Source organism: Taudactylus pleione, unplaced genomic scaffold (genome assembly GCF_031769625.1).
Source record: "Taudactylus pleione unplaced genomic scaffold, aTauple2 ptg000170l, whole genome shotgun sequence".
In the NCBI taxonomy this organism is placed as follows: Eukaryota; Metazoa; Chordata; class Amphibia; order Anura; family Myobatrachidae; genus Taudactylus; species Taudactylus pleione.
This window is the reverse complement of record NW_028284572.1, coordinates 10,967,114-10,981,791: the sequence shown is the minus strand read 5'-3', so window position 1 is coordinate 10,981,791 and position 14,678 is coordinate 10,967,114. Positions and strand designations below refer to the sequence as shown.

The 14,678-nt window shown below is 44.9% G+C and overlaps 1 protein-coding gene across 1 annotated transcript in view; it reads left to right on the top strand.

Annotated features, from left to right (window-relative positions):
* TMEM131L (transmembrane 131 like) overlaps positions 1 to 14,678 on the top strand; it is a 135,220-nt gene that overhangs the window by 102,423 nt on the left and 18,119 nt on the right. The window contains exons 30-31 of the mRNA XM_088475318.1: positions 271 to 349; positions 4,517 to 4,599. Of these exons, the coding sequence (XP_088331444.1) occupies positions 271 to 349; positions 4,517 to 4,599 (162 nt within the window). The remainder of the gene's footprint in view (positions 1 to 270; positions 350 to 4,516; positions 4,600 to 14,678) is intronic.

Sequence of the window (14,678 nt, the reverse complement as noted above, 5' to 3'; positions counted from 1 at the left end):
TAAATTCTTGCCTTAATTAAAAAATTGGTGGCTTGGTGATGTGGCTGAGCAATCGCTGTCTGGAAGTTGCCACATTGGCTATTTGAATTTGTGGTGAGGTTGAGCTAATAGCGATGCTTTAAAAAATAAATAAATATAAACTATGTATTCTTCCTGTGTTCTGATGATTGGTAGTTATTGCATAGAATGGCTGTAGGTTCCTATAGGTACTCAATAATAATGATCATAATCTGATTGCACAAATGTTTTTTTTTTTTTTTTTTTTTTTAGGAGAAAACATGTCACAAAATAGTTTTCCTGCAGAAAATCCAATTGCTTTAAATCTCTCTCACAGCATTTGTAATACGAGGTAAGACTAGTTCTCACCTAATAGCTCTGCTTTTGGCCAAACTGTTAAACTTTAAGGACACAAATCAATTAAATCAAGAATGGTGTGTACCTACCTACAGGAAGCAGGATCAATGTTTAATCTTTGTAAACATTCCAGTTCATTGAGCAACAAGGTTATTTGTGTGTTAAAACATTTTTTTGTATATGACTTTTTTTTTATTTTTCAGACTCAGGTTCCCTTCTGGTACTAATGGATAAAAAAATAGCACTGCATATTGCTATGTCCAAAATGTAACTGATTGTAGTGCATTAAGAAACCTTTGTTCTTATAGTCAAATTAGGGGAGTATTGTTTATGTAAGGTTCTCTAGGACAGTGATGGAGAAGTTTGATATACAAATACTCTTTCAGGTTTTGTTTGTTGATCACTTTAGCAGTGGAACCTGTTTATTTGAGAGTCCCCTATTTTCGCATTGCGTTGTCTTGTTGTCATATACATTCTCAGACCGCCAGGGGCGCCGAGAGGGAGGGGGGGAGCGGGTACTAATTACCCGGGCTTGCTGGAGGGGCCCGGCACCCCCCCCCCCCTACCTTTTACATCACAGCAGCCCAGCACACGCTGCTGTGTGCTGGGCTGCAGTGGGAGACTGCTCGCAGCAGCTGGAGCAGTCTCCTATGCCTATGGGGAGAGGGATCACGCTGATCGCACCCACCATTGGCTGTGCACCAGGCTGAGGGGCACACACAGCCCCCCTGCTAAAATGTTTTTTAGTCTGTTTTTTTCTTTCTAAGGGGGCGTGGCCTTCCTCCCGCGATTAGGCCACGCCCCCTATCACCCCGGCCCGAAATGGCCCTGCAGACGACCTCCGTCGTGCGCATGCGCATTTGGGTACCATCGACCCGCTTGCGAGCGGGTCTGAATGAGACCCGAAGTCTCCACATTTTTAGCCAAAAATAGGGATTTTGCTATAGTTTTCACCTTCTCTGAGATGGTGAAAAAAGTTTGCTGGTTTTTGTCTATGGATATTTTGCAGGTGAAAAGGACCCAGAAACATGAATTTCAGGGAGTATATTCCTTTCATGAAGAAAGCATGCAGGGATTTTTCTAAATTCGATCCCTTAAGGGGGTGCAAAGTGGTGAAATGTTTCCTCTCAACCGAGGTGATTGGTTGACAAAGCAACATGTCCCAAGTGCTGTGGGACTATAAGATCATTGTCTGGGTGGAGTGGCAGCTCCAGAGGTGGGGCTGCAGCACTGTCCAATATTCAAGTAGGGGAGCCTCACCAACTGCCAGTGATGTTTGGCAGCAGTTGGGGTGACAGTTGGTGTGGTTCCATTACTTGAATATTGGACTGTGCTGCAGCCCCACCTCTGGAGCCGCCACTGCTAAGGAGTAAACACTATTTTTTTCCATTTGGATAAGTCACTTGCTTTGTATTTGGATTTTTATTATATTGAACATGGCAATTGAGTTTTTGAATATGTAAAAGGAGAGATGGTGCCTCACACCATTGTCCCCATCACAGGAGACTGAGCCTGTCTGTTCCGGTCCCTATCTCATGTATGACACTCAGCTAATGGCTAGAGAGGTGCGTGAGTCAATTGTGAGGTACGTGGTGGACAACTGGGAGGAGTTCTCCATCATGTCCCATGACAGCAAGGGGGACAACTACACCAGCCCATGCTGAGTACCTCCTTGACATGTCCCAATCCTTTACTTATGGTGGTTCATGCGAACTGGTGGAAGCTGGGCAACTGTTCATGTTCGAGGTTTACCACACTTTTAAAGGGATATGTACTAATCTCTGGAAGTGATAAACTCCCAACCAATCAGCACCTAACTGTCATATTACTGGAGCTGATTGGCTTTATGACTTTTCAATGCTTAGTACATATTTCTCAGTATCGCGATACTAGCACTCTCCTTTACACCAGAGGCATAAACTAAACTAAGCAAATAAGTTACCCAGGTACATCCGCTAGTATCAAATATAATCTATGGCTGGATATAAAAGCTCTGCAGCAGCTCAGTGTAGGGCTTGTCTGGTTCTACCTAGAATAATTGAAATAGAGAGAGAAAACAGCTGGGCTGATCAAACTTCACACATCCAAATTATTATACATTATAGAGCAGCTGAGTGAACATAAAGCCATCAACAATCACTACTTTTTTACGATAAACGAAAAAGTAATCCGGTAATATAGTTAAATAATGACGGAATTGTCATACATGAAATTGCAAAAAATGTAAATTATTCCGAAAAGAAGAAAGTTCCTGGTTGTCAAAGCAAAATAGGATGGAAACTGTTCGGGTACCTCAAAATTATGAACAATTAATTCTGTTACACCTGCTGATTTTAGTGTGCCCATATCAAAAGACAGCAGAGTACGTGTCTTCAAGAATGAACTGGCTGCACACTCTTGGTATGAGATCTGATAGAGCTTGTAACAGTATTGATTGATTCATTCAACACTGCCTGAGGAAGCAGCCAGGTGCTGTAAAACGGTTTTAAATTATTTGTATTTTTAATTATTCCTCTAACCATTGTTGGCTACAATAGTGAGTTGTATTAGAATGCCGTTAATCTATCTAATTAATTTTGTTGTTTATCAATTTTTGTTGGGTCATCTTTTATTTGCCAATTGATGTGGATCATGTTCGCTTCTGCTCAGGTGGTTATATATACCCCCGAAACATCCTAAATGTAATAAATAGAGTTTTCGCTTATTTGCAAAATGGGGCTTGGTGGCAGCTCCTTTATTTGGGTGTCGCTGTGCACAGTGATATACACCCCAGCATGGCAGAGCAGGCTGCACAGTGTGTTTTAGCATACCTTGGGTCAGGGCCGGATTAAGGTCTGTGGGCGCCCATGGGCAACAAACTTGTGGAGGGCCCTATATCCACCGTTTCTTGTCACCCTAGGAAAAATTTTTTTTCTTTCTATTCACTTTAATGCCCCCAGTAATAATGTCCCTCTTGCAATGCCCACTCTAGTAGTGCCCCTTATGCAGTGCCCCCAGTAATGGTCCCCCATATGCAGTGCCCCCTGTAGTAGTGCCCCTTATGCAGTGCCCCCAGTAGTGGTCCCCCCTATACAGTGCCCCTTATATAGTGGCCCCCCCTATACAGTGTTCCTTATATAGTGCCCCCACTAGTGGTCTCCCCCTATGCAGTCCCCCCTATACAGTGCCCCCAATAGTGGTCCCCCATATGCAGTGCTCTTTATATAGCGCCCCCAGTAGTGGTCCCCCTATGCAGTGCCTCCAGTAGTAGTCCCACCTCTGCATTGCCCCTAATAGTCCTCACCCCCCCTATACAGTGCCCCCATGAAGCAGCCCCCCTATAAAGTGACCCCTGCCTCTTACACACACACACACACACGCAGAAAGGAAAAAAAAAAAAAAACATACCTGAATCCCCGCCCCTTGCACAACTGCAGCTGTCCGCTCCGAGTCCTGGCCCGCTCTTCTCCTGCACCATGGGAGAGAAGTCATGACGTCTCTCCCATCACCCGCTGTGGGGGGAGCTAGAAGGCGGAGCTCATGAGTAAGCTCCAGCCGGCTCCCTCCGTTGACGCAGCAGTCTATGAGAGTCTGTCTGACACTCATCGGCTGCTATTACAAACACACAGCCGCCACTGTAGTCTGCAGTACAGTAGCGGTGGGTGCAGACAGCGGGCCCCGGTAGTGGGGGCCCAGGTACGACCGCCCCTTTCGCACCCCCCCTTGATCGGCCCTGCATTGGGTCAATGTATTTGGAGCTTCATTTGGAGGGCACTTCATCCTTGTTGTTTTCTGCTGCTTAATGTGCAGTTTCTGCTCAATCAGGGTAAGGCAGTAACATATTAGGTAACATAAAGCAGCGTTTAAGTAGGTTTGTCTGTGATTTGAATAGTGACTAATGAAAATATTTTCAACTGCAGCTGGGAGGTTCCCTGCAGTATTCTTCAGTTTCCTTATAGACCAGGCATCTGTTGTGTGCTTGAGAAATGTTTCCCTTATAAGTCAGACTGTTATAAAATATTTGTTAAGTTCCCGAATCTTTTGCAATGGGAAACCATTAGTGTTTTAGCTGTTCATTTAAATCAAAAAACATTTTGTGTAAGAAGAATTGCCCGTTTCTTTAGAATTTAAATAATCCGTCAGTGAAGGACTGCTTGCCATTATAATGTATTTCTCATTGCAGTTCTGATACAAACTCAATCTGTCATTACCCAGACATCTTTTCTTCACCTTTTCCAGAGATGCCCAATGCTGAAAAAAATAAAGGTAAAACAGCTATGTTGTTTGTATAATGTACAATGTGTTCTGATAATTGTGACCTACAGGTAGGTCTCTAAGGGTGGCACAAGTACTTATGCACAACATTAGTAATCTTTAATATTACATATGGCAGAAATGCGTGTTTTCATTTTTAATTAATGAAAAACTCTGTAATTGAAGTTTCAGAATATTATCTTAAGGACAACATTGGATAACAGTGTTTTAAAGTATTAAACACATATATTGTCAATATTCAACATTAACACATTGTCACGGTCCGGACTTTTAAAACTACTTTCCTTTTTCATCCATCTGGGAGATGCCATTACTTCTGGGTTATGCGTAGTGAGGTGTGGAGTCGGGCACTAACTAATTGAAACTGGCTCCCACCCTCTATATAACCCCTTCCCTTGCACCATAACCTCAGTCTTGTTTCTAGTGCCTTGGAGTAAGGCACTAGGTAGGTCCTAGCTTTCAGTTAGGTTTTATTTCTTTATTTTGATGTTTGGTTTGGGCGCTTAGTTCCTGGCAACAGGTGACAAGCACTAGCAGAGTGGGGGTTGGATAGTATAGAGGTTTGTGCCAACCCTTTATCCCACTCTAAAAACAGTCCCTGGGAGAGACACCAAACTACATAGTCCCTGGGCTTCTTTCCATACCAGACACACACATGAGGGGGCCGCTGGCAAAAGAAGGTAAGCTTTATACATTTATGTGTAAAATACCTTGTTGTCTGTATGTACTGCCTCCCGGCACATTGCTTTTGAGCAGAGTGGGCAGGTATGTTATTACGGGATGTAATTGATATACTGACGGCCAGGAAGCCGTCTGTCTAAATCCCGGCACCTAAATCTCGACACGGGACTAAAGACAAGCATCGAAATACCGACGCATGTCTAGATCCCGACGCCGGAATCTTGGCTTTTAGCCGCGGTGGGAGGGTTAGGCAACCCCAGGGGAAATTTTGGATAAGGCACCCTCCGGGGAGGGTCAGAGTTAGGCTGCGGGGAGGGGGGTTAGGGTTAGACACCCCCAAGGAGGGTAAGGATTAGGGTGTGGGGAGGCTTGAACGCCCCCAGGACACGGCGCTGCTACACGTGTGGGCGTGCCGTTGGTGACGTCATCATATGGGACGCGGTAATACTGTAGTCTCCGGATGGAAACGCCGGAGGAAATGCCGACTGTGTGCCCAGCCACACCTCCCCCAGGTATTTGACATTCAGCAGCTCACGTGGCTTCAGAGCCACGCACAAACAGCTGTTGAGAGAGGCTCGAGTCTGCTCAGAGAGATTCACTGCAGAGGGGGATGGCGGTGTATTAACAGATAAGCAGTTCACTGGGATTATTACTTTTGGGTACTAACCTGGTGATCTATGTTGGGCTTATAATATTGCGACATATATATATATATATATATATATATATATATATATATATCTTTACTGCAATGTTTCTCAGGAATGTAGGCAGTAACATACAGGGGTATACTAAAGATTTGTTTGCCTTTGTTTTTTTGCAATGAATTTGGACTTCAAGGTGTTTGGGGTTTTTTGTATTTAACAGGTGGATTAGTCTTATTTAGCTCCTTCTTTGTTTTTTTCTTTTCAAACAGTGCTACTGTACACTATTTCCAGAGAAATTTAGGTAGCTATCTGTATTGGTTAGACCTGTCTTTCTCTCTCAGTATGGACAAGCCAGACAAGGTTTCCAAAAAACAGGGAACAGTCACCTTTTATATTTGTACAAAATGTGAGAAAAAATTGGCAAAAGGTACGGACTCATGGTCGCTCTGTGCTGGTTTTTAACAGGGGGATTCATTACCGGGAGGTTTGGCTGAACAGCCGGTGATGTCTGATTGGGCCAGGTCCATGGTTGAGGCCATAGGTGAATTATGTCACTCTAAGGCAAATTATATGATATTCTGTGCTCATGCCCCTACTGTGTCTCGGTAGATCGCAGATGGGCCCAGGATATGGGACGATGTCTCGCTCAGATGGCATTGTCCCATAAAATGGTAATGTCGGCAGAGGCCACAACCACTAAGTAACGTTCAGGCCATTCCTCAGTGGATTTTCCTGAGAATAGGCTTCAGCTACCTCTTCCCAGGAAGAAGGGGAATTGGATTATGACTGGGTAAACACCTCAAACTGGCAGGGTGACTCCCATTCTGATACGGGAGTTTCTATGTTGATAGATGCGGTCAGGGAGACTTTAAGAAATAGCCATTCCAGTAACTAGTTCAGTTTTTCTTTAAACGTAAGAAGAAACGTGTATCTGTTTTCCCAGATTTTTCACATTTTGATAAAATATTACATAAACAAGCAGGGTGGCACACGCAGCTGGCAAGCAATGAGGGAGGTTTCTCACATCCTTCATTGGACAGAAAATTGGGTTTCAGCTATTTCGGCAATTTACATTCCAGGGGTGGACAACTGGGAGGCGGACTTCTTAAATCACAACAGTGTGCATCCAGGGGAATGGGAATTACACCTGGAGTTGTTTGCGGAAATCGTTGCCAGATGGGGATCTCCAGAAATAGGTAAAGGTACAACTCTGTCCCGTAATCCTCAGGCCTTTTTCTTGGATGCCATGACAGCACCTTGGGATACATCTTTCCTCCTCTAGTAATGTTACCAAAGGTAATTCAGCGGATTTGATTAGTGGCACGGCCGGTCATTCTGGTGGCTCCAGACTGGCCGCGCCGCCATTGGTACACAGTTCTTCGTAACAAAACAAACAAACCTATAAACAATTTTTAGAAAATATGGTGCATATATGCATTGTAAATTAACTGGAAAAATAAAACCAACATGTATAAATATCTGGAAATAAAGGAATATACAAATAAAAAAATTACTGTGTGAGCGACCTATATAAATGTAAAAAAAGTAAGTTTAATAAACATAATACAAATATTATACCAATCACAAATATATGGTTTTAAGAAGAAATATTGTAAAATGGGTATTTTAAGACAACAGAGATATGTGTCTTTGTAGCGTACGGATTCCCTGTTGGTGTTGATTGATGCACCAAAAAGAGGCTGGCCAGCCTCGAAAGGATCCATCACTAGATGGGTCACTTCTGCCATTCGTCAGACATATTCGTCCTCAAACGTGTCGGTTTCGGCCTCAATTTGGGCCCACTCTACTCGTGCTGTTGGGGCTTCTTTGGCTGTATGGCATGGTGCCTCAGTTGAGCAGATGTGCAAAGCAGCAACCTGGTCATCAGTACACACTTTTACAAAATTTTACCGCTTCCATACATTTGACACAAGGGACACCAGTGCTGGGCAGAAAATTCTTAGAGCGGTCTGTTCAGACGTTCCCCCTTCTCCCTTAATTGGCTTGCTTTGGTATATCCCAGAAGTAATGGCATCCTCCAGATGGATGAAATGAAATTTGATTTTTACTCACCTTGGAATCCATCTGGGGGATGCCGGGATCCCTCCCTTGTTTGGTTTCATACTAGATACACTACCGTTCAAAAGTTTGGGGTCACCCAGACAATTTTGTGTTTTACATGAAAACTGACTTTTATTTATCAAGTGAGTTGCAAAATGAATAGAACATATAGTCAAGGCATTGGCAAGGTTAGAAATAATGATTTTATTTGAAATAATAATTTTGTCCTTCAAACTTTGCTTTCGTCAATGAATGCTCCTTTTGCAACAATTACAGCATTGCAGGCCTTTGACATTCTAGCTGTTAATTTGTTGAGGTAGTCTGAAGAAATTTCACCCCACGCTTCCTGAAGCATCTCCCACAAGTTGGATTGGCTTGATGGGCACTTCTTGAGTACCATTCGGTCAAGCTGCTCCCACTGGGGTTGAGATCTGGTGACTGCGCTGGCCACTCCATTGCAGACAGAATACCAGCTGCCTGCTTCTTCCCTAAATAGTTCTTGCATAATTTGGAGGTGTGCTTTGGGTCATTGTCCTGTTGGAGGTGGAAATTGGCTCCAATCAAGCGCTGTCTACAGGGTATGGCATGGCATTGCAAAATGGAGTGATAGCCGTCCTTATTCAAAATCCCTTTTACCTTGTACAAATCTCCCACTTTACCAGCACCAAAGCAGCCCCAGACCATCACATTACCTCCACCATGCTTGACAGATGGCGTCAGGCACTCTTCCAGCATCTTTTCACTTGTTCTGTGTCTCACAAATGTTCTTCTGTGTGATCCAAACACCTCAAACTTCGATTCGTCTGTCCATAACACTTTTTTCCAATCTTCCTGTGTCCAATGTCTGTGTTCTTTTGCCCATATTAATCTTTTCCTTTTATTGGCCAGTCTCAGATATGGCTTTTTCTATGCCACTCTGCTTAGAAGGCCAGCATTCCGGAGTCGCCTCTTCACTGTAGACGTTGACACTGGCGTTTTGCGTGTACCATTTAATGAAGCTGCCAGTTGAGGACTTGTGAGGCATCTATTTCTCGAACAAGAGACTCTAATGTACTTGTCTTCTGGCACAGTTGTGCATCGGGGCCTCCCACTTCTCTTTCTACTCTGGTTAGAGCCTGTTTGTGCTGTTCTCTGAAGGGAGTAGTACACACCTTTGTGGGAAATGTTCAGTTTCTTTGCAATTACTCACATGGAATAGCCTTCATTTCTAAGAGCAAGAATAGCCTGTCAAGTTTCACATGAAAGTTCTCTTTTTATGGCCATTTGGAGAGTATAAGCAAACCCACAAATGTGATGCTCCAGATACTCAACTAGCTCAAAGGAAGGCCAGTTTTATAGCTTCTCTAACGAGCAAACCCGTTTTCAGCTGTGCTAACATAATTGCACAAGGGTTTTCTAATCATCCATTAGTCTTCTGACGCGCTTAGCAAACACAATGTGCCATTAGAAAACTGGAGTGATGGTTGCTGGAAATGGGCCTCTATACACCTATGTAGATTTTCCTTTAAAAACCAGACGTTTGCAGCTAGTATAGTCATTTACCACATTAACAATGTATTGAGTGTATTTCTGATTAATTTAATGTTATCTTCATTGAAAAAAACTGTGCTTTTCTTTCAAAAATAAGGAAATTTCTAAGTGACCCCAAACTTTTGAATTGTATTGTACCTGTTGGTTTCTGGGTTCTCAGTTCTTCTGTAGGTCTTTCCCTTCCTCTGTAGGGCTTTGTTAAACATAGACTAAGGTTATGGTTGAAGGAGAAGGGTTATATAGGGGGTGGGAGCCAGTTTCAATTAGATAGTGCCTGACTACGCATAAACCAGAAGTAATGGCATCCCAAAGATGGACTCCAAGGAAGAGATTTTACAGTGACTAAAAATCAAATTTTTACCTTTGCGGTGTCTGTCCTAGCTAGTGCTGAGGTCTGATTGCGCTGTGACCGCATTTCACTCCCGGATAGTGCAGAGGTCCGCTCATGTTGCACATTGCTCTCGGTGGGTACTGATGTCTGTCTGTGCTGTTCCTGCACAGTCCGCTCAGTTTTCTCTTTCTGAGTGTGGTGATGGCTCCCTGCAGTCCCTTGCTCGCAGCGTCTCCTCAGCATGATGGTACACAGGAAGCACGCCAGAGTTCCCTCCAAAACCACAGTGTGGGCGCAGCCATGTTGGACTCTGTCACCTGATTCTTTTCCTCCACTCAGAGTGCTGCTCCCAGACCAGCTGATCGCAGCATCCAATCCCTGGGTACCCACCCTTATAAATTGTTTCTTAACTGGCCCACATTGCCAGTACAACATCCCTTCTGCTTCAGCTTTGTGCTGAGCTCCCAGGTACTCTGTATCTGAACAGTTCCAGTCCGTGCTATTTCAGGCCTTGATTCAGAGCCGGACGCTCTGACAGAGCGCTCGCTCTGAATCAGGGCCGCCCTTCTTGTTTTTTAGAGCGGCCTCCTGGCCGCTCGCATAGCTGTGGGTGACCACCCACAGCTATAGCGAGCGGCCTCCTGGCCGCTCGCATAGCTGTGGGTGACCACCCACAGCTATAGCGAGCGGCCTCCTGGCCGCTCGCATAGCTGTGTGTGACCACCCACAGCTATAGCGAGCGGCCAGGAAGATGGTCGCGATGGTAAAGACCATCGCGACCATCGGGCTTGTGACGAGACCCTTGTGGTAGGGTCTCGTTGCCGCATGCCCCAGAGAGATTTCGGCTCTGACAGTGGGGCCGCCCCCAAACGGAATGCCTCTGTTTGGGCAGCCACTCTCCCGGCCTGCCCACCAAAGGGGGCGTGTTGTCACTCAACATCGACAGCACGCCCACTTTGGTACGAGACCCCGAGCGACTGTTTGCCCGTCGCTATCCGGGTCTCGCGCATGCACACTGGGCCACCATCGACCCGCTTGCGAGCGCATAGTGCTCGCGAGTGGGTCTGATTCAGGCCCTCAGTTCCAAGTCTGGTTAATGCAAGTCTCCATTTCTATCCGACATCGGCCCCTATCCGACATCTCCAAACATCGGCCCCTATCCGATTTAACATCACCAGTTCTAATCCAATTCCTCATCATCCATTCTACATCATAAAATACAGTTCTCAACTCAACTCCCAGTATAATAAATTGTTCCATATCTGTTCTCGCCTTTGGGCCATTCATCTCCACCAGTTCCTCTGCTTCCTTTCTCTCCTCAACACATGAGAAAGGGCTGGCTCAAACCACCCAATTTCATACCGCCTCTGCAGTCTACACTTCAGTCTCCCATGCCTGTTCCAGCCAACCTCAACGCTCAGGCGTGACAGTTTGTACTGGCCTATTGGAGCCAGCTGAGAATCGGGCCCAAGCTGCAGGATTTACACAGGATCTTTTTACTCGCCTAGTTCCTCCAAGAACTGACTAAATGTAGATTGGATGTTATCCAGCCGGTTGGAAGTTCTGGACCTGCTGCTACATCCGAGTCCTCAGGCTCCAGTTTCCACAGCAGCATCTCGTTTACAACTTCCTACTCCTGCAAAATTTGATGGGAACCCCAAAATTGCAGTTGTTTCTTAAATCAATGCAAGAGTCAGTTTGAACTACAACCAAACAATTTTCCTACAGACCATACCTGTGTGGCATATATCTCCCTATTATACGGATCTGCCTTAGATTGGGCTTCACCCCAATGGGAAAGTTTAAATCGATTCTATCATCTTACTAAAACGTTGTCACGGCTTTCCGCTGAATATTTGACGAGCCTGGAAGAATGTCATCTGCATCTGTGGACCTTCTACGTGTTTGCTAGGGTTCATGCTCTGTGGGCCAGTATTTAGTGCAGTTTCAAATATTGACATCAGAACTCTGTTGAAATGACAGAGAATTCTATGTAGCCTTTTGGAAATGCTTATCAGACAAAATGAAAGATGAACTTGTCACCCGTGATATTCCAGACAAGTTTAAAGGACTTGATCTCTATGTGCACCAAGGTGGACTTACGCTTTGAAGAATGAGCCATTGAAAGAGGGAGATTTGTTAATTCCAAGTCTCGGACAGCAGTCTTGCTCCAGTCTATTTCTCCTCCCAATGAGGAACCGATGCAATTCAGTCGTTATCACCTATCACAGGAAGAACGCCGAAGACGACAGTCTGAAAGACTGCCTTTACTGTGCTGCTCCTTCTCATCAGCTCAACTATTGTCCCAAGCATCCAGGAAACTCCCGCTCCTACCTCAGCAAGGAGAGGCTACGTTAGGAGTTGTTAATTTCTCTCCACAGAAGTCCGATTGCATACTCTGTTTCACTGCAAGTATCCAAGCGTTTCAAGCAAGTTTCTGTTCATTTGGATTCAGGCGCAGCTGGCAACTTCGTCACATCAGATTTGGTCCAGCAATGGGCATTGCCTACCGAAAGTTTGCTTCATCCTGCTTACCTTACAGCTGTTGATTGAAGCCACATCCAAGGGGATATAGTTACCCTTCAGACTCGACCCTTGAAAGTCAAGATTGGTGCTCTGCACTCTGAACTTTTACGTTTTCTTGTCATACCCAGGGCATCACATTCCATAGTTCTGGGCCTGCCCTGGCTCCATCTACATAATCCCCAAATTGATTGGAGAACGTCTCAAATTACTGCCTAGAGATCTTCTTGCTTTGGTTCTTTTCTTCAATGAGTTCTTCCAGTACGCTCTGCTGCTCCGTCTCATCCGGATATTCCTCCTCCTTATGAATAAATCACTGATGTCTTCAGTAAAGCTGGTGCTCATGTAATTCCTCCTCACCGCAAATGGGATTGTCCAATTGATTTAATCCCTGGAAAATATCCTCCCCAGAGGGCAAATTTATCAGCTATCGCTCCCCGAAGCAAAAGCCATGACTGTTTACATCCAAGAGAATCTGGAGAAAGGGTTCATCTGCCCTTCCACCTCACCCGCCGGTGCAGGTTTTTTCTTCATAAAAAAAAAAGGATGGAGGTTTGCGTCCCTGCATCGACTACAGGGGTTTGAATTACACAATTAAACACCACTATCCTCTACCTCTAAACACTGAGCTTTTTAGCCGTGTCAGTGGAGCCACCATCTTCGCCAAATATGCGAGGAACATATAATCTTGTACGAATCTGCAAAGAAGACTAGTGGAAGACTGCATTTAACACCTGCGATGGTCACTACGAGTACCTCTTTATGCCCTTTGGCCTCAGTAATTCTCCCGCAGTATTCCAGCACTATGTCATTGAGATTTTCTGCAAGCTTCTGTACAAGCATGTTGTTGTCTATCTTGACGATATTCTGTTATACGCCAATGATCTGGAGGAAAACCGCCAGCAAGTGAAGGAGGTTCTTTCACGTCTCCGTTCCAATCATCTCTACTTGTAAATTGGATAGTTCGTCTTTGAAGTCAAGTCTATTCTCTTCCTTGGATATATCATTTCAGGTTCCAGTCTTAGAATGGATCCAGAAAAGCTCCAAGCAGTCAGGAATGGCCACTTCCTACGACTCTCAAAACAGTTCAACGCTTCCTTGGGTTTGCGACCTACTATCGCAAATTCATAAATAACTTTTCCACCATCATTCCACCTATTACCGTCTCTCCCGGAAAAGTTGCCAATCCATCCCGATGGTCAGACGAAGCAAAGGAAGTTTTCCAAAAAATCAAACAGAAATTCATCGCAGCTCTAGTTCTACTTCAACCTGATATCACACAGCCATTCGTCTTGGAAGTAGACTTTTCTTCGGTAGGAGTCGGTGCTGTACTATCCAAACGTTCTCCTGATGGTCTTCTCCACCCATGTGGATTCTTCTCTAGGAAATTCACTCCAGCTGAGTGCAACTATACCATTGGGGATCAAGAATTCCTCGCTATTAAGTTAGCCTTAGAGCAGGGATGGGGAACCTCAGGCCCGAGGGCCCCCAGAATCATTTTGTCTGGCCCTCAGAGCTTTTTCTACTAGCCTCATTTGGCTTACTGGTTGCCTAGAATGGAACCCTGCAGCCAGAATCTATGCAGCAGTGCCATCTGGAGCGTCCTTAGGAAGCTTCAGACAGTCACACCGCAACCCTTACAGCTCCCCGGAGCATTCCAGGATGCATTGCTGTAATCACTAGCGATTATGCCCCCTTCCCCGTGTGAGATCACACAGAGGGGACACGGCCTGCGAATAATGTTATATATATCAAAATGGCCCTCGGCAGAAAAAAGTTTCCACACCCCTGCCTTAGAGGAATGGTGCTATCTCTTGGAAGGAGCTGTACATCCAATTTCCATTCTGACAGATCACAAAAACCTTTTTTACCTTAAGACAGCCCATTGTCTGAATCTGAAACAAGCCATATGGGCACTTTCCTTCTCACGCTTCAACTTCAAATTGCCTCTTCGTCCAGGGTTCCAGAATCGGAAGGCTGATGCCCTCTCTCGCTACATGGAGCAAGAAAATGTGACTACCTCCACTGAGTAGCATCTCATAATCGATCCTGTGGCTTTATCTGCAGTCTGAGTAGAAACCTCACCACCTGTTGAGAAAACTCTTGTCATGCCGCATTATGCAAGAAACTGCTACATTGGGCTTATGCTTCCAGCTTTGCAGGTCATGCAGGCATACAAAAGACCTTTGAGTTCATTTCCAGGTCTTACTGGTGGCCCTCTCTCAGAAAAGACATCTAAGACTTCATTGCCTCTTGTAACAAGTGAGCCCAGCATAAAGTGCCTCAACAATCTCTAG